The 23,044-nt window shown below is 37.1% G+C and overlaps 1 protein-coding gene across 1 annotated transcript in view; it reads left to right on the forward strand.

Annotated features, from left to right (window-relative positions):
• The first annotated feature begins 5,213 nt into the window (after positions 1-5,213).
• Positions 5,214-23,044, forward strand: part of COG6 (component of oligomeric golgi complex 6) — an 80,135-nt gene continuing 62,304 nt past the window's right edge. Inside the window, exons 1-4 of the mRNA XM_070578096.1 lie at positions 5,214-5,489; positions 8,215-8,358; positions 12,330-12,401; positions 20,903-20,961. Coding sequence (XP_070434197.1) covers positions 5,337-5,489; positions 8,215-8,358; positions 12,330-12,401; positions 20,903-20,961 — 428 coding nt within the window. The 5' untranslated portion in view covers positions 5,214-5,336. The remainder of the gene's footprint in view (positions 5,490-8,214; positions 8,359-12,329; positions 12,402-20,902; positions 20,962-23,044) is intronic.

Raw genomic sequence — 23,044 nt, forward strand, 5'->3', positions numbered from 1 at the left:
CCTTAGGGGAGAAGGTAAGTTTTAGTCATGTGGTGAATAAATTGCATTATATTAGGTAAAAATATTTTTAAGTCTAAGTATAGGAAGAAGCGTATATGTTGATATTTTCCAACTGAAGGGCTAATTTATGGTGGACATTTGCCATTTATTTATTTATTCATCTATCTATTTCTTTATTTATTAGTGGGAATAGGGGTTGCTCAGTATGTGAATACTCTGTCTATATTTAAGTAATTGTCTACTTTCTCAGCTCCCCTGGTAATGGGCACAACTCTGTTACCTAAGCTCTGCCAATGAGAAGCATCTGCCTTAGAATTTGAATAAAGAGAAAGTGACACAAAAAGCATAGACAGTGGAGAACTCTTCAGGAGGTGGTAAAGTTTTAAGCAACATAGTCTCCTGAGACATCACTGGCAGTCCTGCCGTGGAGTCATCCTATGTCTACGGTCAAGAGTGTGGGTGGAGCCACCTGTCAGTCCCAGGCTTCAGCAGTCATGACAGTGGGGCCCACGATGAGCTGTGCTGTGGAGAGATTTTGATGATGGTTTCTGTGCCCAGCCTCCTTTGGTTACTGCCTCTCTTCTGAGTGTGGTTCTTCATCCTTCCTTTTGATTCTGAGACTTACCCAATGTCCTTTTGTTAAATAAGTTTCTATTTAAATTGTCCATAGTCAGCTCCTATTAATTGCAATTAAGAACTCTAACTTATAAAGCCATAAAACTTCATTTCAAAACTTTTCACTCCGGAAGCCTTTAGTAAGTACATATATTGCATAAGATATTGTGATGGAATCTAGGAAGGCAAAGATGAGTGACATAGTCTCCCTCATCCAGGCACTTAGAGTCTAGTGGGGAAACAACAAATCCATAAATAAATTTTAAAAATGAACATATGATACAAGTTATAATAGATGTTATATATTAAGTACTATGGAACTTCATGAGGGATCAATTAATTCTGCCCCAGGACAGATGGGGAGCTTTGGGAAGGTAGAGAGAAGAAATCATACTTGAGTGGAGCCAGAAGGATAAACAGGATTTCACTAGTTTCACAGGAACAGATGTTCCTGGAAGAGTGGGTTCTATGAGTCAGTGTATGGAGACAAAAGTTTGCGATGTGTTTGCAGCCCAAAAAACACAGGTGGCTTGCATGTTGCAATCACAAGCAAGTGCCTAGAAGTAACACGAGTGATAATCTGAGATCTGATTATGAAAACCTATGTAAACCATATTAAAAATTTATTTTACTCAGTGATTGCCATCATGGTTTTTAAAGCAAAAAAGAGATATGACAAAATCCGTTTTAGATAAACAATGCCGGTGTCAGCGTGAAGGCAGTAAGAACTGTGTCAAGGAAATACTAACAGAGCACATTTGAAAGTTTACTTGCAAAAGTTTTGGCCTATGTTCCAAGGGAGAGGTGTACACAACTCAAAACCAAAACTGAGGAAGTAGCAATAGAATTTGATAACTAACTGCCAACTCAGCTGGTAACTAGCTGTGTGATCTGAGGTTAGCCATATATCCTTGGAAAGATTTCCTTAGCCTTGGATTACTCATCAATGACAGGGTACTAATTATATAATAAGATGGTAATGATCGTTATGGTGCAGGTAGTTATGAAGACAAGAACAGTGTATTAAGAGGATCTAGCACTGAGCCTGATTCTCACTAAATGTGGATGCTAAATTATAGGATCTATTATTACTAATACAGTGGAAAATGCAGAGGGCTGAAAATCCCATTCTATTCTGCAATTCACCAGACATGGCTTTAATAAATGTCATATATTTTGATGAAGCCACAGTGGCCAATCTAATGTGACTGCCACTTATTCAGAAGCCAAAGAGCAAGAAAGCTTAAGTAAAGGAGAAAAGAAGAGAAGTGGGCGAAAACCAGAGGCCCTCCTTTCAACCTCAGCTTTGAAGGGAAGAATCTCCATATTTTACTCTACAGCGTGGTTCTTCTGTAGTTATATAAAAATGCTTTACTATTTTACATGCATGTATTTGTTCTCCCATTAAATTAAAATATTTAGGTCAGGACCTGTCTTTTAATTCTTTTAGTGCTCTAGTATATCAAGGAACTCGATATGCAAAAATATCTTTGACATTTTCACTGAAAGAAAACCTTTATCTTCAATAGTATACACCTCTCTATATAACATAGTTCTCTGATGAGGCTTACTTGAATACCTAACTGTTGAAAAATACTGATTTTAAGCACTTAACTCATATAGTTAACCTCATAAAATATACGATAATTAGGTAAACATTAAAAAGTGTTTTTCACATTTTTTACATACAAATGGCTTTAAATGTTTAAATTTTACAATAATTTTCATCTTCATACTATTTCATATTACTTATTATATGTTACAACCATAATTTCAAATTATTTTGTTTCCTTTTTTTACAATTGCAAATTCAGGGAAGTACAAATAAACAAAGAAAAGTGGGCCATAATGATCCCATCTTAATAACCTCTGTTAATATGTTCAGTAACACAGGTAAGATTAGAAAATCTTAATTCGTTTGGAAAGGTACAAAGTGAAAAGTGGAAACTTTCCTTCCACAAGAATGCCATCCTGGAAAAAAAAAGGCTAAATTTACATGTATCTCTCTATTTCATATGCACAAGTGATCACACCATACACCCTATAATGCGCCTTATCTTTTTCACTTACTATATTTTGAAATTCTTCCCACATTAGTATTTAAATCTCCATCATAGCAGGTGACAGTTGCATAGTATTCTTCTGAGTGAGTGCACCATAATTTATTTATTCAGTCCTTTATAGATGGAACTTTGGTTGTTTCCATTTTCCCTCCTTCCTTCCCTTCCTTCCTTCCTTCCTTTCCCTCCCTCCCTCCCTGCCTCCCTCCTTCCTTCCTTCTTTCCCCTCTTCCTCTCCCTCCCTCTTCCTTCCTTCCTTCCTTCCTTCCTTCCTTCCTCCCTCCCTCCTCAGTTGGGACATCAGAAATGTCTCCAGAAATTGCTAAATGTCCCTGATAGAGACAATTGTCCCAGGTCAAGAACCACTGTTCTCAGCCATAAGCATACGAATTATCTAATGCTACATAAATTACCCCCAAACTTAGTATCTTAAAAGAACAATCATCATAGTTTCTGCAGGTCAGAAATTCAAGAGTGGCTTGGCTAGGCAGTTCAGTCTCAGGGTTTCTCATGAGGTTGCAATCAGATGTTAGCAGGACTGCCGGCATCTGAAAGCTTAACCGGTGCTGGAGGATCCACATCCAGGCTGCTGGCTCACTCAGAGGGCTGGCAAGTGGGTGCCGATTGTTGGCAGGAGACTCAGTTCCTCTCCAAATGGGCCTCTTCCTTCCTCCTTTGCTCCCTTTCTCCGTTCTTTCCTTCCTCCTGCCCTTCTTCTTTCCTGCCCTCCCTCCCTCCTTCCTTTCTTCCTGTTTCTTTAGTATTACAAACTGCGATGTTAGGAATATCTTTGTCCATATACTTTGGCATATTTGCATTACATCCATAGCAAATTCCTAGCAGTGTGAGTGCCATGTCATGAGGACGTTCAAACAGCCCTGTGGAGAGTGTATGACCTGTAAATTATATATCAACAAAGTTTTAAAAAATCTAATATAAATTAGTATTTTTATCACTTAAAAACTTTGCGTATTTACCTCCCCCCTCATTCTTTTTTAGAAACAGCTTTGAGATATAATTCAAATATCATACCATTCACCTATTTAAGGTGTACAGTTCAGAAGTTTTTAGTACATTCACAGAGTGGTACAACCATCACCACAATCTAGGTTTAGAACATTTTCATCATCCCCAAAACAAACTTGTACCCATGAGCTACCACTCCCAATTCTCTCCTTCCAAAACCCCCTCCTCCAAGAACCACTAATCTACTTTCTATCACTATAGATTTACCTATTCTGGAGATTTCACATAAATGAAATTGTACACTATGTGATCTTTTGTGACCCTCCTCACTTTGTGTCCTATCATTGCCATTTATTTTAATTGTATATATTTTTAAGCTCCATAAGACATTACATTATTGTTTCACACAGTTGAAATTTATTTAGGTGTACACACTTATGCACACCTTGATATTTTAAGTTTGGTCACGTTGAATTTGAATGTATATATTAAACATAAACGGTATCTTTACAATCTTAAGTCTTCCTGTTAAGAAGTACAATATATCTTTTCATTTACTTAAGTTTGATGTTTCCCCAGTAATACTTCAAAGTCTGCTTTGTCTAGGGTCTGTGTATTTCTTGTCGAAATCCTACCTCGATATTGTGTTTTTTCGGCCTTTTCTTTTTCTTTTTGCTAGTTGACCCCTCTCTTCTTTACTTACTAGAACAGAGATGAGTGATTTTGTCAGAACTTTCTTCATATATATATATACACGCAAAATGAGGCAAATTAAGGACAAAAGCTAAATGGTTAATGTTTCAGAAAAATAATTCACAAGAGGTTCAGAGATTTTATCCTGATCCAAATTTTAAAAAGTGAGAAAAGAAAGAAAAAAATAACGATGTTTGTCACTAGACCCTCCTGAACTTTACTTCTCATCTTGTTACTCCTTCCGTTTCCTTGCTCTACAGCGACACTGGCTTTGGCCACTCTGTGGAACAGCCACGTTCCTTCTTGTCTTTCTCCTACCTGGCAATGATTTCACCCCATGTTTCAGATTCTCCTTCAAGTCTCAGTTTAGATGTCAACTCCTTCCCAGACCTTCCTGGGTAAAGTAGGTCCCTCCCTCCGTCACTCTCTCTCTCTACTTCATTTCCTTATGAGCACTCACCACAATCTGATAACATTTATTAACTCTTTTGTCTGAGGCAGGTAATACAGGTCCCCCAGTGCCTACCACAGTACCTGGCGCATAATAGGCGTTCAATGAATACTTTACAAAAAACCCCCAATTCCCTTAAAGTGAATTTAATTAGAATTAACTTTTATTGAACGTACATGCCAGGCACAGGTCTTGGTGTATTTTATGCTTAGCTCAAACATTCACAGATTCAGGATTCCGAAATCCTTTTAATCCCATAAATCTGAATCGCCAAACTAGAAATCCGATTCCAATTTCGGACCGCTTGGCGAATTCGCGTACCAGTCGTCTCCTCCGGCCCTGCGGTCCTGCCCCTCCTCCCCTCACTCCTCCCCTCACTCCTCCCCCACCTCGCGCTTCTGCGAGCCTGGCTGGACGGCTGTCCCGGCAGAGCCTTCCGAGGGCGCATGCGCGGCACGCTGCGCACATGCGCACTACGCGCGCTGCCGGCGTGGGTCCCAGCTTGGGGCTGAGGTGGCCGCAGAGGAGCCGGGGGCGGGGCTGGCGGCGCCATGGCCGAGGGCAGCGGGGAAGTAGTCGCAGTGCCCCCATCCGGGGCTGCCAACGGCCTCAGCAATGGGGCAGGTGGCACCTCGGCGCAGAGCAGCAACCCGCTGTCGCGGAAGCTGCATAAGATCCTGGAGACGCGGCTGGACAACGACAAGGTAATCGGGGCTGGCGGGGCCGAGCACGGCCCAGGGCGGTCTGTGCCGGACCCACCACCGTATCCCTCGTCCCCGCCGCGCAGGGCACCCCAGGCTCGCGGGATCCACTGCTCTGCCGGCGCGGGGCGGGTGAGAAGGGGAGGCCGAGGGGCCCTTGGGAAAGCGAGGAGGTTTTCTGGGTGTTACCCCTGTTTCAAAAGGTTCCTCAAAAACTCTGGATCCCGGAGGCAGATGGTGGCATCGCCCCATCCCGGAGGCATTCAAGGGTCTGAGCAGGCAGAGAGGAGAGGAGAGGTGAGCACGGGGCAGATGCAAGGAGCAAGAAACAGATGGAAAGGAGCAAATTACCAGATAAGGCAACGCGAATCGGGGGTTAGGAGGACAGGAGAACAGGGCGAGGCATAGTTGAGCATTTCCTTTGACAAGTGCCAGCGGCTAAAATAATTGGCAGCGCAAAAGAATACTGCCTGCTTTTGGCTCAGATGGAATAGTATCTACTAGTTTCTGTTGTTTGCTAAGCACTGCGTATGATTTGTGGGCTTTAGAAGGTAAACTGTCCACATGCTCTCCCAAGTACCTCCTGAAACTTAGATTGCACTTTCCAGCGCCCGTCGTAGCCGGTTCTCTCTTCTCCATCACCGAGTCGCTGGGTAAATCGGTCATGCCAGTGTAGCATAAAGAAAAAGTATGTAGAAGTGAGAGCTTTACAGATAAATTTGTAGGTAACTGAAAATAAGCTGTCAATGAGAATTTGACTCCAGTCTGTAAAAAATAACATAATAAAGTGATTAAGAAAGACAAGCTCTGGGGCCACCACTTATTAGATAAAACCACCACATTGCTGCATTATGGTTTAAGTAAGTCGCTTAACTTCTGTCAGCTTGTGTTTCATCATTTCTAAATTGGGAGTACTGCTAGTAACTTTCTCAGGATTGTTGTGAAGGTTCAGTGAGAGAATCCGGGGAAAGTACTGAGCCCGGCACTTACTGTTTCTTATTAAGTGTTAATTTTATCATACAGTTTATTAAGTGTTTAAAGTATCTATTATTGACATTTATTATCTCTTTAAGGCAGCTACTGGATGCTTTCATAAATTAACATCATGTCCTTTTTACTCATGAGAAAAATGAGGTATGGAGAGCATGTAACTAGGTTAAGTCATATAACCAGTAACTGGTGGAGTTATTTGCACCTAAGTCTATGTGATTTTTGTTCATTCACCATTTCCTGACTACTTTTTTTGAGCCAGGCACTAGGACATTTCAAGGCTGCAGTCGAAAGAAACAGCTTTATTTTGTGGGTTTTTTTCTTTTTGGTATAATAATTATTTGTAGTTGTACAGGTATTTTTGCTCTAAGTATTAAATTGAGTTTTAATAGCTTTACTATTTTTATCAATACATCCAATATTTCAGAATAACATTGTAACCAAAACATGGACAGGTAAGCCTGTTAGAATACTGGTTAGTTCAGATGTAAGAACTTATATTTGCAGGAGTTAGGGTACTATTGGATATCCTGGGCTTGGTCCTCTGCCCCGTCTCCTCTATCCATATTCTCTGTAGGAGAACCTCTTGCTTTCATGGTTTTAAATAGCAAAAAGCGTGATGATTCTCACATTTATAACCCTGCCTGACATCTCTCCTGAGCTCCAGATTTATACCATCACTTGTCTATAGGACACCTCGAAATGGATACCTGATGGACATTATGAAAATTTAACATGGCCAGAACTTTTGATTTTTCTCCAAGCTGATCCTGCCCCTACTGTTACTAAAGAAAAGCCCATTTACCCATGTAGGCAAGAAGTGTAGCAGTAATTTTTGTCCTGTCGTGTTTTTCACATCCCACATCCAATCCATTAACAAATCCTAGAGACTCTAACTTGAAAAAAATTTTTTTGAAATGTCTTTTTTTCATTTCATCTGCAATGCTATGGTCTTGGTCTAAGCCACTGTCAAATCTTGCTTGGCTCCTTTTACTTTCTTCCTACCTGCTTCCTTTCTTGTCCCTTCCACCATCCATTCTCCTCACAAAGTTGCAATAAACTTTTAAACATATAAAGCATATTACATTACTCCTTTGCTTAAAACCTTTAGTAGTTTCCCACAGTGTTAGTGACACTGGCCTGCTGTTGTAGGGGCTTGGTACTCATGGCTTCATCTGCCTGTGGAAGGCTTTGCCCCCATGGGTGCCTCTTTCCTACCACTCTGGCCTCTGTTCAAAAGTCATCTCAGAGAGGCCTTCCTCTCTAAGTTCCTTTAAGTTCTGCTCCCAGTTACTCAGTTCCTGGCCCAGAGGCTACCAGTGGTACTTATTTCTTATATATATTCTTCCAAAGATAGTTTATGGATTCACATATTGCATGTATGTAAGTACATAAAGATTTGTGTAAGTACATAAAGAATTTCTACCTTTTGAAAATAGATGTATCATAATTCCTTTAACCAGTCTTCTTTAGATGAACATTAAGGTTATTTCCAATCTTTGCAATTCCAAAAAATTCCACAGTGAATAACCTTGTATATATGCCACAATACGCGAGTAAGTATGTCCTTATTGTGTTCCAGAAATAAGGTTACTGTTCAGTAATGTGAAGGTCATCCAGTATTTTTTGAATTGTTTAATGGAAACAAATTATTTGAAAATGGTTTAAGTTTTGACTTGAGAGTAGGAAAACATTTGAAAGTTGGTCCAATAATTTTCTTCTATTATCACTTCTGTAGGAGATGTTGGAAGCTCTCAAGGCACTTTCAAGCTTTTTTGTTGAAAATAGTTTGCGGACTCGAAGAAATTTACGTGGAGATATTGAACGCAGAAGTTTAGCCATCAATGAAGAATTTGTAAGCATTTTCAAGGAAGTGAAGGAAGTATGTAAACTCTCTTCATTTGGTATTTGTTGAGAATTTACTATCTACCTGGCTCTGTGCGAAGTGTTTTTATGGATTAGGTTGACATATTTGCTGTTCATGTACCATGTTCAAATAGAAAATGTAACTACTTCTCCAGAAGCATCTAGGTCTTTTGTAGATTAGTGTGATTTCTGTGTCTGTGACCTCCAATGATGTGGCTTCTTAGAAAGTTATAACATTTGTTCTAGGATATTCTCTTAGGAATTTTAGCTTTTTTAAACAAAACAAAAAAACATTTCTCTGAATGTTTTTCCAGTAGACATATTCCCTCATTGAATAAACCTCTGTTGGATAACCACTTCTCCACTGGAAATTAAGATTGAGTTACTTTGCTGCATGCTAAATTATGAAATTTTCAGATTAGTTAAGATCAATACTTCAATACGCAAATAATGATTCATCATACTTGAGTGAGCAGTCTACTCACCATAGGGTAAAAATGAATTTTATTTTTTATGCTATATTTTATTTATTGTGTAATATATTGTTAACTATGTTAATATTTCTGTGTGAGTTGTATTGAGTTATACGTGGTTTCAATGAGTCCTTAATAAAAACAGATTATTTTTAACCCAGTTTAGTAGGATTTCATTGACTGAAGGCTAATAATCTTAAAGATTGAAAGAAAAGTTTAGTAGTATTCATAAAAACAGGAAAGTTAGTAGCAATGAGCACATCCAGATTGTGATCTCCAAACACCACCGTTTCCCACTGAAAGGAACAATCTTATCAGGACCAGAAAGCAAGCAAGCTAGCTAAGATTGTTGGGAAAGTATCACAAAGACTGGAGCTAACTTCAAGAGGCTTCTACTGGCCAAAGATAGGACGGTTTGAGCATCAATAAGAATAACTCAGTGGACTGAAACACATCAAAAATGTTTAAGTCATGAAGACATAATGATACTAAAAACCAACAGAACCTTCATTAGTTATCTTTGGTGGATATAAGGGAACCAACTTGTTACTTTGAGAACTGCTAAATAAAAGGAAAGAGTCAAGCATTTATCCTGTGTGTTGTACCAACTACATACAGTTGTTGAGGGGAGACTTTTCCTTAGAGGAATATTCCATCTCATAAAGGAAGAAGAAATGATAGAAGATTCTGCAGCCACTCTTGAATTTATGGATCTAGCTCAAGGTTTTTCAACCTTGGCAGTGTTGACATTTTGGGCCAGATAATTGATGGGACTGTCTTCTGCAGTGTGGAATGTTTAGCAGCACCCCTAGCCTCTTCCCACTAGATGCCAATAGCCCCACTTTTTCCCTAGTTGTTCCAACCAAAAATGTCTCCAGACATTGCCAAATACCCCCTTAGGGGGCAATATTGCCTGATTGAAAACCACTGATCTAGCCATTGGCCTTCACTAGCTGCTAAGCTCACAAAAAGAGGAACAACCATATATGTGACTTTTAATTAGGTATACAACACCACCTATGAAGAATTCTTGCGAGAAATTTGAATCAGAGTATAATCAAGCTTTTAGATCCAACTGCCAGTTTATAGGAAGTCCTGGGGACAGAGGAGTATGTTAACACTGTGAAGATGCAGTCAGCAAAATCTGGAATATTGAGAACTGTACTGGCAAATGAACTGGTTTCTTTAACAAGTAAATTATTAGAAAAAGAAAAAGAAATAGGAGTAAGAATCTATAGATTAAAAAAAGAAGAGAAATATCAACCAATTACTATTTGTGAATCATATTTGATTCCTGATTTGAACAAGTTATTAAAAAAATGAGACAATTGGGGACATTTGAACACTGACTAAATATTTGGTATTAAGAGATGGTTGTTAAATGTTTAGATGCATATAATGGCATTATGGGGTTTTTTTGGAGTTCTCTTAGAGGTGGATACTGATATGTTTATGAGTGAAATGATATAATATCTGAAATTCAGAATAATTCAGTTTGTCAGATGGGGGAAGGGAGCTCCCTTCTTTCAAAAAGTGGATGGGGAGAAAGGTAGAAAGCAGGCAGTGAGAGAGATGGAACAAGAGTGGTCACGAGTTTATAATTGTTGAAGCCAGGTGATCTGTACATAGGCGTTCCTGTTATCTCAGCTTCTGAAAATTTTCCATAATAAAAAGTTTTTAAAAAGTTTTATTATACTCCAGTTATATTTCACAGTCTAGAATTTTATTTAATTGGGGAAAAAAAGAAGACAGTTACCCTAAGTTCAAATGAAGACTTTAAATTAAAGGCCCTTGAATTACAATTTAATAAATCTCTGCATTTAAGTCATATATTAAGGGGTGTAATTTCTGTTATTTTACAAATCAAATCCATTTACTGTATTATGATAGTAAAGTAAGTATTAGGAGTAGTTATTCTTGACCAGGCTGGCTGATAATGTCATAGTGCTCTTCTTACTAGATTATACTGTGAAATTTAAGGGAATGATGATATTAGTTAGTTTTATGTATCTGCTATTGTGGATATTAATTGATATATTGAAATCATGGTGCTTTTACTGTTCACCTCAAAGCAGTTTAGGACTTAGTTTAATAATTTGATTTACATCATATTTATAGTAAAATATAGAGAGTAACATTTGAAAATATCTGGTGCTATGATTTTTATAATTCAAAGTACTTTATAAACAGAAGGGAAAAAATCTTTATTTTAGAACTAAGATTTATGCTCATATTCTTATCTGTGATTTCCAGCTCTGGTTCATACTCACATTTTGTTATAGCTCTGCTTAACTGCTTTCTTATCTCTTGCCCTGTGATGGGCCATCCCTTCATAAAGCTGTCATGTTTCTCTGAAGGTCTGGGCATTGTGTTGAACGGGATTACAGTAAGACCCTGTGTACCACGGAAACTTTCCTTCCTCGCATATCTTTCTGTTGTGTGACACGAAGTGAATTGGGAAAAAGAAGATAATAGTGCCATTGGAAGCTAAAAGTGATTTTGTGATACTGTATTTTCGTATAAGAGATTGGTTCAGTGAAGTCTAGAGAATGGTTTTGTAAAGAGTGTAGAGCCTGGGAGACCTCTAGAAGACCTTATTTTATCACTCCATGGAAGAGAGAGCAATTGACCTGAACTAAAGTAGTAGCTGTTTGGGTAGTAAAAAAGAAATGGAGAAGATGTATATATTAGGGGTATAAATGATAGGACTTAATGACCAGTTAAATTCATACTTATGTGGAAGGGACTGGAGGTGAAAATACATAGGGAGAGAGTGTTACTGAGAAAATTATTGGATTTTTGACATGATCTAACATGTGGTGACTTTCAGCAAGATAGGAAGAGGCACTATTGTTAGTTTATTGAGTTTTCAAATTTCCTTGTTTTTATTAATTAAAAGCTGCAAATCATTATATAAAAGTTTGGTAAGATCAGAAATAGAAAGAACAATTACTTATGATCCTAGCACATATATATGTATTTTTCTAAAAAATGGGGATGTTATATGTATTGTTTTATAACACTTTTTTTTACCTTACAATAGACATCTTTCCATGTGAATAAACATATGTGTACACACCCACACATGCATATAGGCACACACATCATCCTTAATGTATGCACAGATTTCCATTGTGTGGTTGGAAATGTTTCACATTTTCCGTTTGTTTTAGGCAGCTCTGTGTTATTCATCCTTGTGTATATACTGTTGCAAACTCATCTGTTTAAATATTTTAGAATAAATTCTTAGTATTAGAATTTTTGAATAAAGAAGTATTAATATTATTAATCAATTTGCCATTTCCTATTACACCCTCTAAAAAGAATATATTAGTTTCTTTACGTCTTTTCTAACACTAGATGTTATTCTTTTTAATCATTTCCAGTCTTAAATATGGGATCTTTTGTCATGCTTTGGCAAAAAAAAAATCATGGGATGAAAATAAGGTTTTGGCTAACAGAAGAGAAATTTATTTGATATATATAATGTTTGATGTTTCTTTCTCCTTTTCAGGAACTTGAAAGCATAAATGAAGATGTTCAAGCAATGAGCAACTGTTGTCAAGATATGACAAGTCGCCTACAGGTACCATATAATGGCTGGATTTTAGCATAGTTCCTGGTACAAAGTAAGCTTTCAAAAATTGTTAGGTCTACAAAGTGTATGGATATCTAATAAATCATGCCCTGTGGGAAGTTTGAATATAAATAGTATGCTTATTTTTTAAATTTATTTTATTGAGGTCATATAGTTTATAACATTGTGAAATTTCACTTATACTTTATTTGTTAGTTACCATGTATACGTGCCCCTTTACTTCTTATGCCCAACCCCCTTCCCCTTTGGTAACCACTAATGTTTTCCATTTGTCCACCTGTTTGTTTATCTTTCATGTGTGAGTGAAATGATACAGTGTTTCTCTTTGTCTGGCTTATTTCACTTAGCATAATACCCTCAAGGTCCATCAGTGTTGTTGCAAATGGGCCGATTTTTTCTTTTTTTTTGAGGAAGATTAGCCCTGAGCTAACTGCTGCCGCCAATCCTCCTCTTTTTGCTGAGGAAGACTGGCCCTGAAGTAACATCCTTGCCCATCTTCCTCTACTTTATATGTGGGACACCTGCCACAGCATGGCTTGACAAATGGTGTGTAGGTCCGCACCCAGGATCCAAACTGGCAAACCCCAGGCCACCGAAGCAGAACATGTGAACTTAACTGCTGGGCCACTGGGCTGACCCTGATTTTGTCTTTTTTAATGACTGACTAGTATTCCATTGTATATATATACCACATCTTCTTTATCTGTTTGTCAATTGTTGGGCACTTGGATTGCTGCCATCTTGGCTATTGTGGATAATGCTGCAGTGAACATAGGGGTGCATAAGGCTCTTCGTATTGTTGATTTCATGTTCTTTAGATAAATACCCAGTAGTGGGATAGCTGAGTCATATGGTATTTCTATTCTAATTTTTTGAGAAATATCCTTACTATTTTCATAGTGGCTGTACCAGTTTGCATTCCCGCCAGTAGTGTATGAGTATTCCCTTTTCTCCGCATCCTCTCCAACATTTGTTTTTTGTCTTGGTAATTATAGCCATTCTAACAAGAGTAATGTGATACCTCATTGGAGTTTGATTTGCATTTCCCTTGTCATTAGTGATGTTGAACTTCTTTTCATGTGTCTGTTGGCCATCTGTATCTCTTCTTTGGAAAAATGTCTGTTCAGATCCTCTGCCCATTTTTCTTTTCTTTGTTTTTTGGTGGGGAAGATTGGCCCTGAGCTAACAGCTGTTGCCAGTCTTCCTGTTTTTGCTTGAGGAAGATTGTTGCCAAGCTAACATCTGTGCCGGTCTTCCTCCGTTTTGTATGTGGGATGCTGCTACAGCATGGTTTGATGTGTGGTGTAGGTCCATGCCCTGGATCTTAACCAGCGAACCCTGGGCCACCGAAGTGGAGTGTGCAAACTTAACCACTACACCACTGGGCTGGCCCCCCCCCCATTTTTTTGATCAAGTTGTTTGTTTTTTTGTTGTTGAGTTGTGTGAGTTCTTTATATATTTTGGAGATTAACCACTTGGGTATACGATTTGTAAATACTTTCTCCCAGTTGGTGAGTTGTCTTTTCATTTTGTCCTGGTTTCCTTTGCTTTGCAGAAGCTCTTTAGTCTGATGTAGTCCCACATGTTTGTTTTTCTTTTGTTTCCCTTGCCTGAGTAGACATGGTATTCAAAAAGATGTTTCTAAGACCGATGTCAAAGAGTGTACTGCCTATATTCTCTTCTAGGAGTTTTATGGTTTCACATCTTAACTTCAAGTCTTTAATCCATTTTGAGTTGACTTTTGTGTATGGCAAAAGATAATTGTCTGCTTTCACTCTTGTTTGCCATTTGCTTGGAGTATCATCTTGTATGCCTTCACTCTGAGCCTGTGTTTGTCTTTAGAGGAGAGATGTGTTTCCTGGAGGCAGCATGTTGTTGGGTCTTGTTTCTTAATCCATCCAGCCACTCTGTGTCTTTTGATTGGCGGATTCAATCCATTTATGTTTAGAGTGGTTATTGATATACAAGGACTTAATATTGTCGTTTTATCACTTATTTTCCAGTTGTTCTGTATTTCTCTTGTTTCTCGTTCCATGTATTTCAGACTGCCAATTCAGTTTGGTGGTTCTCTATGATGGTTTTCTCAGTTTTCTCTTTATTTATCATTTGTGTCTCTGTTCTGATTTTTTTTAGTAGTTACCATAAGGTATGTATAAAAGATCTCATAGATGAGATAATCCATTTTCTGGTAGCCTCTTATTTCCTTAGTCTAAGCAGGTTCCATCCTGTGCCTCTTCTGTAAGTTATTGTTGTCACAACTTATTCTGTTTTTGTTTTTTTTTTTTGAGGAAGATTAGCCCTGAGGTAACATCTGCTGCCAATCCTCCTCTTTTTGCTGAGGAAGACTGGCTCTGAGCTAACATCTGTGCCCATCTTCCTCTACTTTATATATGGGACGCCTGCTACAGCATGGCTTGCCAAGTGGTGCGTAGGTCTGCACCCAGCATCTGAACTGGTGAACCCCAAGCCACCAAAGCGGAACGTGTGAACTTAACTGCTGTGCCACTAGGCTGGCCCCAGATTATTCTGTTTTGTGTTGTATTTGTGATTAAAATGAAGTGATTATAGTTATTTTTGATGTTTTTCCCTCCCTTTATCTTTAATGTTATAATATAAGTGTTTGCTAACCTGTTCTGATAGAGAGCTGTGATTTTTTGATTTTGTCTGTCTTTTCATCTCCTTGTTCAATGAGGCCCTTCCTGATCATTTCTTGTAGGGGGTGTCTTCTGGCAATGAACTACCTCAGCTTTTGTTTACCTGGGAAAGTTTTTATTTCTCCTCGATATCTGAAGGATATTTTCACTGCATAGAGTATTCTTGGCTGAAAGTTTTTGTCTTTCAGAATTTTAAGTCTGTCATTCTACTCTCCTAGATTGTAAGGTTTCTGATGAGAAATCCACTGAAAGTCTGATAGGGCTCCTTTGTAAGTTATTTTCTTCTGCCTTGCTGCCCTTAGTCTTATTTCTTTGTCGTTGTCTTTTGCCAGTTTTACTAATATATGCCTTGGAGAAGGTCTTTTTACATTGATGTAATTAGGTGTTTTATTGGCTTCATTTACGTGTAATTCCAGCACTTTCTCCAGGTTTGGGACGTTCTTAGCTATTATTTCTTTAAACAATCTCTCCACTCCTTTCTCCCTCTGGAATACCTATAATCCTTACGTTGCATTTATTAATTGAGTCAGCTATTTCTCAGAGAATTTCTTCATTTCTTTCTAATCTTAGTTCTCTCTCCTCCTCCATCTGAAGCATTTCTATATTTCTCTCCTCTAAATTACTAATTTTGTTCTCTGTGATATCAGCTCTCTTACTTATAGATTCCAGATTTTTCTTTATCTCATCCATTGTGATTTCCAACTGCAACATTTCTGATTGGGTTCTTTTAATAGTTTCAACTTCTTTTGTGATGCATTCCCTCTGTTCGTTAATTTATTCCTGATTTCATTGAACCATCATCATCAGTTTTCTTGTAACTTGTTGAGTTTCTTTATGACAACTATTTTTCATTCTGTGTCATTTAGATTGTAAACTTCTGTGACTTCCGGATTGATTTCTGCGTACTTATCATTTTCCTTCTGGTCTGGAGTGTTAATATACCTTTTCATGTTATTTGATGGGATTAACTTGTGCCATTGCATAGTGGTAGTATCTGGTCACAGATTCTACCTGTTGCCACTAGGAGGGACATGAGCTGTGTATTCTGAGCCTGCCACAATCCCTGGCAGCTGTGCCTGTCCTTTGGAAGCTGTGCTGATCAGGGCCTGTCTGTGTTTGCCTGCTGGCCATCGCTGCTTTACACATGTAGGTGCACAGTTACTCTAGTGGGAGTCCCCTGCTCTAGGCGATTGGCTGAGCTGGAGCATCAGGTGGGAGGGGGCTTGAGGGGTGCTTTCTTTTGTGGGCATGATCCCAGGGGCACTCCCACTCTGCCCTTACTGTCTGCTCTACTGGGCTGCTCGGCTTGGTGAAGATGCCCCTGCGATTGCTTAGCCTCCTTGGTGTTGAGTGTTCCCACAGGCTGGGAGTCAGCTTCAAGAGCGAAGGTGTTCCCATGGAGGGCTGCCCTTTCCCCGTTCTCCTCTCAGAATCACGTGCCACCTGCTGCACAGAGTCCCACACCCTAGGTCATTGCCATTGGGGGCAGGGGCCAGAGCTCCCTTACCTCCTTCCACTGCCTCCCGGGTGGGTCCAGCACCTCCACCTTCAGATGTATAGCTGTGTGGGTCTCTCAGGTGTCTGTTGTGTTGTATGAATGTGCTCTGTTGGTTTATGAGTGTCCTTTTTGTTTTATCAGCGAGAGACTAAGGGAAAAGCTCACTCCATCATGATGCTGATGTCACTCTCTGCTTCTTATTTTTTTAACTATTAATGTCTGTGTTTCTTTGGGTGATGGTTTACTAATATTGTTCAGTTAACTCCAGAAGCCTTTATTGTTTGATCTAGCCAGATTGAAGAGCTAACTGTGTAGAATTTTGATAAACCTTTTAATACTGTGATAATCTCTTAAGTCCAGCAGAAATGAATTCCTTAGTATAAAGGCTTAGGAATAAGTCCAATCTAAAGCTATGCCTGGTAAAAACCCAGCTTAATTGTGATTCATACTCAGCCTAAAAAAAAAATCTCAGGAAAATATTGTAATTTCACATCTGTTTATTAAAGCCTTTCTAAAACCTCTAGTTTGGCTGCAGAGTTAGCACTTAACCTAATTACCCTCAGTCATGTAATTGGAATAGTGAATAGAATAGCTTCCTCCTAAAAGTCAATAATGCTTATGTCTCCTGCTTCACAATTTATTCCAAACTTTTACCTCTAAGGTTCTCCTGGAACTGTTGACTAGGAGAATCATTAATCTATGCATATTCCACAAATTAATTGTAGTCTACTTGCATGATCTTACTGCAGAGCTGATCAATTTCCTGTTTCTCTAAAATTTTAATTTTCCTATCTTGTGTAAATTTTTATATTCTTACTAGTATATAAAATATTACTGGCCTACTTATTTTCCAATCTTTAGATCTTTGTTAATTATACAATTCTTAAATAATTGTATAATCTTTACTAATATTGTCCTTTCACATTTTTTGCATGTTACTTTTGTTGCTAAGTAATTGATTTTAACTATTTTTTTTTGAGAACACTTTTTTTTTTTTACTGAGTTCATAATAGTTTACATCAATGTGAGATTTCAGTTGTACATTATTTCTTGACTATCACCACATAAGTGCTCCTCTTCACCACCACTGCCCCCTCACCCCCTTCCCCTGGTAATCACTGATTTGTTTTGTTTGTCCATGTGTTTGGTTGTATTCCATATATGAGTGAAATCATCTGGTGTTTGTCTTTCTCAGTCTGGCTTATTTCGCTTAGCATAATTCCCTCTAGGTCCTTCTGTGTTATTGCAAATGGGATGAATTTGTCTTTTTTTCTGGCTGAGTAGTATTCCATTGTATATATAAACCACATCTTCTTTATCCAATCATCAGTCAATGGGCACTTGGATTGTCTCCATGTCTTGGCTATTGTGAATAGTGCTGCAATGAACATAGGGGTGCATATGTTACTTTGGATCGTTGACTTCAAATTGTTTGGGTAGATACCCAGAAGTGGGATAGCTGGGTCATATGGTAGTTCTATTTTTAGCTTTTTGAGGAATCTCCATACTGTTTTCCATAGTGGCTGCACCAGTTTGCATTCCTACCAGCAGTGTGTGAGTGTTCCCTTCTCTCCACACCCTCTCCAACATTTGTTATTTTTAGGATTTTGACTGTTCTTTTTCTTTAACTTTATTTTTCTCATCTTCCAGCTTTTATGATTTAATACCTTTTCTCAAACAATAGTCTATGAAGTTTTCTATATTATTCTCTTGTATTTATTTTGTAATACTAATTTTACATTTTGTGTTATTTGGGATTACTCAATTTCCTCTGTTCTTAAGATGGTACTACCTCTTATTGTATAATTCTTATCCTTAATTATATTTTTATTTTTCTATCATACCTGTTTTTAAATGTAAAAAGATCAAAGTATTTTTGCTCTTCTTGCTATTTTCAAAACAGTTGGTAGGAAATAAAAAATGTCATCTATTTTGTCTGTTGTATTTTCTTTGCACCCCTCAATCCTGCTTTTTTCCTGTAATGACAGGGCTGTTTTTCTTTTCCAATCAACTTTATTGAGGAATAATTTATGTACAACAATAAACTGCATCCAGTGGAAGTATACGGTCAATACATTTTGACAGTTTTATACACCTATGAAACAACCACCATAATCCAAATATAGAACATTTTCATCACTTGCAAAAGATTCCCTCCTAGCTTTTTAGAATATTTAAAAGTATTTTATGCTACCTGTTGTTTATCTTCAATTTTGATTCTTAGATTAGTATGGATTAGATCCATGATTTTGAAAGGTTTGTTCATCCACTGGCACTAATTTATTTGAATATAGGTAATTGCAATCTAATAGTACCCACTCCTGTCAACTCTGGAATAATGTTTTCAATTTGTTCATTCATAAAGAAAAGTATTTCTTGGAATGCTCCCCCCCTTTATTATAGACTATTATAAGGACTAATTTAAGAAGTTTATTTTTTCTAAAATACTTTGCATTTGGGACAATTTAGAAGTTATTATTATGAGATATATTTAGAAATTTAATTGGCAATTTTTATATGCTATTGTTTATCCCTTTGACTGTGGTTTTGCTTGAATAAATTACATTTAGAAGTATGTTTTTATTATTTAATGAGAAATAATCATCCTTAACATTTAAGATAAATTGACTGGAAATTGTTTTAGGATAATAATCTTATTAGACTTTATTTCAGAATCCTTATCACAATTTATAAATGAATAGTCAGGAAATCCACAGAAATTCTTAATTGTGTAACATTGTACTCAAGTATCATATTTCAGTGATTAGTAGATGTTATTTGTAAGATATACCCTTAATAATGACAGAGTAAAAAGAAGCTAGTAAGCGTTTTTTGATATTGCTTTTGTGAAGCATTCTTTTTTCACAGATTTTAAAATGTAAATATCTTTTAGAATTGAGGAAATACTATATTTAAAAAAATTGTACAAGGCAAAAATAAGGCTGGAAGTGGATCTTTAAAACAAAATGACTTTAGGAAAGATAAGCATCTGAAGAAATGTTTGGGTTTAAAGAGGAAATTACTGGATTTAAAGAGTAAAAATTTTAGAAGAGTACCATGGGAGCTGTCATGTTCAGCTCCATTCCTTAAAAGTTAGTGATCTGCTGAATTATCTAGGTTCAAATCTGTTTTCTTAAAAATATCTACTATTTGCTAGACATGTAATTTGGTTGCAAGGAACACAGGCTCAAAAGAGCTTCATAGCTTCAGTAGAGACGGGGATGGGGCCCTGTTATTGACGGGATGTGCGTGAAGCAGTAAGACAGAACACTTCACTGACAATCTGAGAATTTGTCAGAAGATTAGGCCTCTAAGAACCCAGGACTTGTGCTTCTGGAAACATTAGCAGCTCTAGAAAGAAACATTAGCAGCAGAAGCTTGGCTCTTTATTATAGTGTTCCAGCATGAAAATGACTCAGTATCTTCATGTGTTTATTGTGGTATTCTCTCTTTAACAGACTGACCCTCCACTGTATGTGTTTTTGTCTACTTTATAATTTCTGCTTACTAGTGGCTTTATTTTTACGTAATTCTGACTTGCCTAATGTCCCTTCAAGGCGTGAATACCTTATCTCTGCCTCACGCCCACTGTTTCTTGTCTCATTGTTAACTGCCTTATGTTCGGGTCTTTGAGAGAGAAACTGATTGGCTACATTTGTCTTTTGTTTCAATACGCTTTGTAAATATTTGCCTAATATTTGGATAGAATACCTTTTCATCATGTTTTCACCCCTGATCCTTCCAGTTCTGGCTTTAAGGAAGGAGGGAGGATTGCTTAGTATGAAACTTGGTCAGGAACAGCCCTGTGTCCTTCAGATAGGGCTATCTCTAATCTTCACCAAAACCATATATGAGGGGTCGTTTGTATATTCCAACTCTCAAATTTTCATCTCCGTCTTTGGCCATTTCTTTCAAGTTCCAACTCAGCATTTCAGTGACTTAACTTACAGCTCCATTTAGAGGTCTCATGGTATCTCAACTCACATATGCGTAACTGAAGTCATGCTCTTCATCCTTAACTTGCTCTTCCAGGGCTCTATTTCACTAAAAACCATCATGAACTGTTAAATTTCTTAGTCAGCATCCTGATACCTTTTCGCTTCTTGTAAGCCTTAGCATTATGTGTGTATTGAGAACTCTGAGTGAGTTTCTCTTAGGAAAGGTATTGTATGAGCCTCGAAACATCTGTTTCAATTACTTGGGCCTTTTTTAAACTTTCGAGTTCTGGAGTGTGATCTCATTCGCTGTAAGTCTGAACTCCAGTAAGTAGTAATATTAGTTTTCTGAAATATAATCCAATTGAAATGTATTGATATGAGATATGTTTATAATTTTAGGCAGCAAAAGAACAGACTCAAGATTTAATAGTAAAAACCACTAAGCTTCAAGCTGAAAGGTAAGTTTTCCTTTATATAATCACTTCTTCATTAATTTGGAGATTAAGTAGAAATAAAATTATAGATAACTCCAAATCAAAGTTAAAAGAAAGTAATAAAAAACATGATTCAAAATTGATGTCACATATAAGGTTTTAAACTATTATCCAAGAGTAAAATAAACATAAAGCAATACTTTAGTAACATTACGCTTGATATTGGGATTGAGAGATTATTCCCTCTTTGGAGGTGGTGATGTGGTGTTTATTGTCTGCTGTGAAATTGAAAAATGATTGCTTTTTAAAATTTAGATGTTTTCAGATTTTCAGTAATTTTTTTTCATAATTATTGTGTCTTATTTTTTAGCTATGATTACTCCTCTCTGGTATAATAAAGAGTTAACGATATAAACTCTTCTTGTAGTAGTTTACAGATAGGTTTACTAATATTTGTTGACTGAGTAAATGTGTGAATGAAGGTGGGTACAATATGGATTCATGTATTATAGTGTGAATTACAGTCTCTTATAATTAATTGTTGGTTTGATTGTCTCTTTTCCTACTACACTGTGTGCTCCTTGAGAACCATGACAATTTCTTATTCTCTTTTTGTATCTCCAGTGCCTACCCATTGTAGATTAAATAGTTTTTGAGTGAATGAATATGGAATGCAACTATTCTAATGTCAGGAGAGGAAGAGAAAATAAAACTGAAAAATAAGCATTGTATTGGAGCTGGTAATATATATAGGACTTTACAGGAGGCAGTATTAGAACACTGTGCTTCTGTTCATATATTCTCAAAACTATTTAAGCAAGGGTATGTTCGTTATTTTAGTAAGCCCATGAGAGTGAGTTGGACTGGTATGCTTTGGGTGGTGAAAATTTGTGACATCCTAGTATCCCAAGAGCTATAGATAGGATGTGCCGAGTGAACATTTGTGTGAATGTATTTTAGGAAAATTACATAGCAGAAATTATGATAACAGATTACTGGGAGACAGAGTGTTGTTTCTCCATTTTTAAATATTACCTTTTCTTTTTAAGAAGAAACTTTGTTAAATAAGCAGTTGGCTTTAGAAATAGAAATTCTGTGGGCTTATTTGGATAACGTGATATTCATATTCAGACAACTGTGTAAAAGACAGAAATATTTTTCCAGCTGGGTTAGGAAGAGGTCAGTCATTGTGACAACTGATGCTCTACCAGGTAGCGTGTGATGTGGAATTGTCTTCACAGAAATGCAGCTTAGCATTTCCCCTTAATATTTAGTTGATAGTCAGTGATTACATGAACACATCTCAAATTCTCCAGAAGTTGTAATTTATAATCATCATTTATACATTTTATGTTAACATTTATTTCCTATAACTTTTATTTAGATATTAAAAACCCTCCAAAAGATACCATATTTCACTTGTGATGTGAGGTGAGGGCAAGCTCTGCATCATATTTAGCTTTTGTCACACCAGACTCTGGCTTAGGGCCTTTACACATGGTAGGTCCCCACTAATATTACTCAGTTGCACAAACCAAACCAAATCATTGAACCATCTAACAGTAACTTACTGCCAGAATGGTTGTGAAATTTTACCTGGAGAGAATATATATGGTGAAACGAAAAAGTAATATGATTTTAGAAATAGGTTAGAATTTATTCTGTCACTAATTTAAAAGTTGTCATCTTGAGATAGCAAACCCTTGCTTTAGCAGTGTGCCTATGTTAAACATATTTTTGGACTAAATCTTTTGTAGATTTAGAGCCTGTGATTCGAAGTCTTTATTTCATTCATCTGTCTTTAGATACAGTCAACCATATTATTTGGAATGAATTTTAATGATTAAGGGGTAAGAGCAAGATGGGTAATACTAGATTTGGTTAAAACAAAATGAGGCTATAAACTAAATGGATTAATTTTCCTCTGTGCCTAGTAAATTGACTCTAAAGATAGATCCAACAGAAGCACCAAAAAGGTTTTATTTGTATAGTCTCAAGGAATTTTATGAAGTTTTATAATTTAAGTACTGTATGATGATGATTGGAGTGTACTCTAAGAGTATAGAACAAAACCTGTTAAGATTAACGTCATTATCAGTAATAAGAT

The sequence above is a fragment of the Equus przewalskii genome, chromosome 16 (genome assembly GCF_037783145.1).
Source record: "Equus przewalskii isolate Varuska chromosome 16, EquPr2, whole genome shotgun sequence".
Taxonomy (NCBI): Eukaryota; Metazoa; Chordata; class Mammalia; order Perissodactyla; family Equidae; genus Equus; species Equus przewalskii.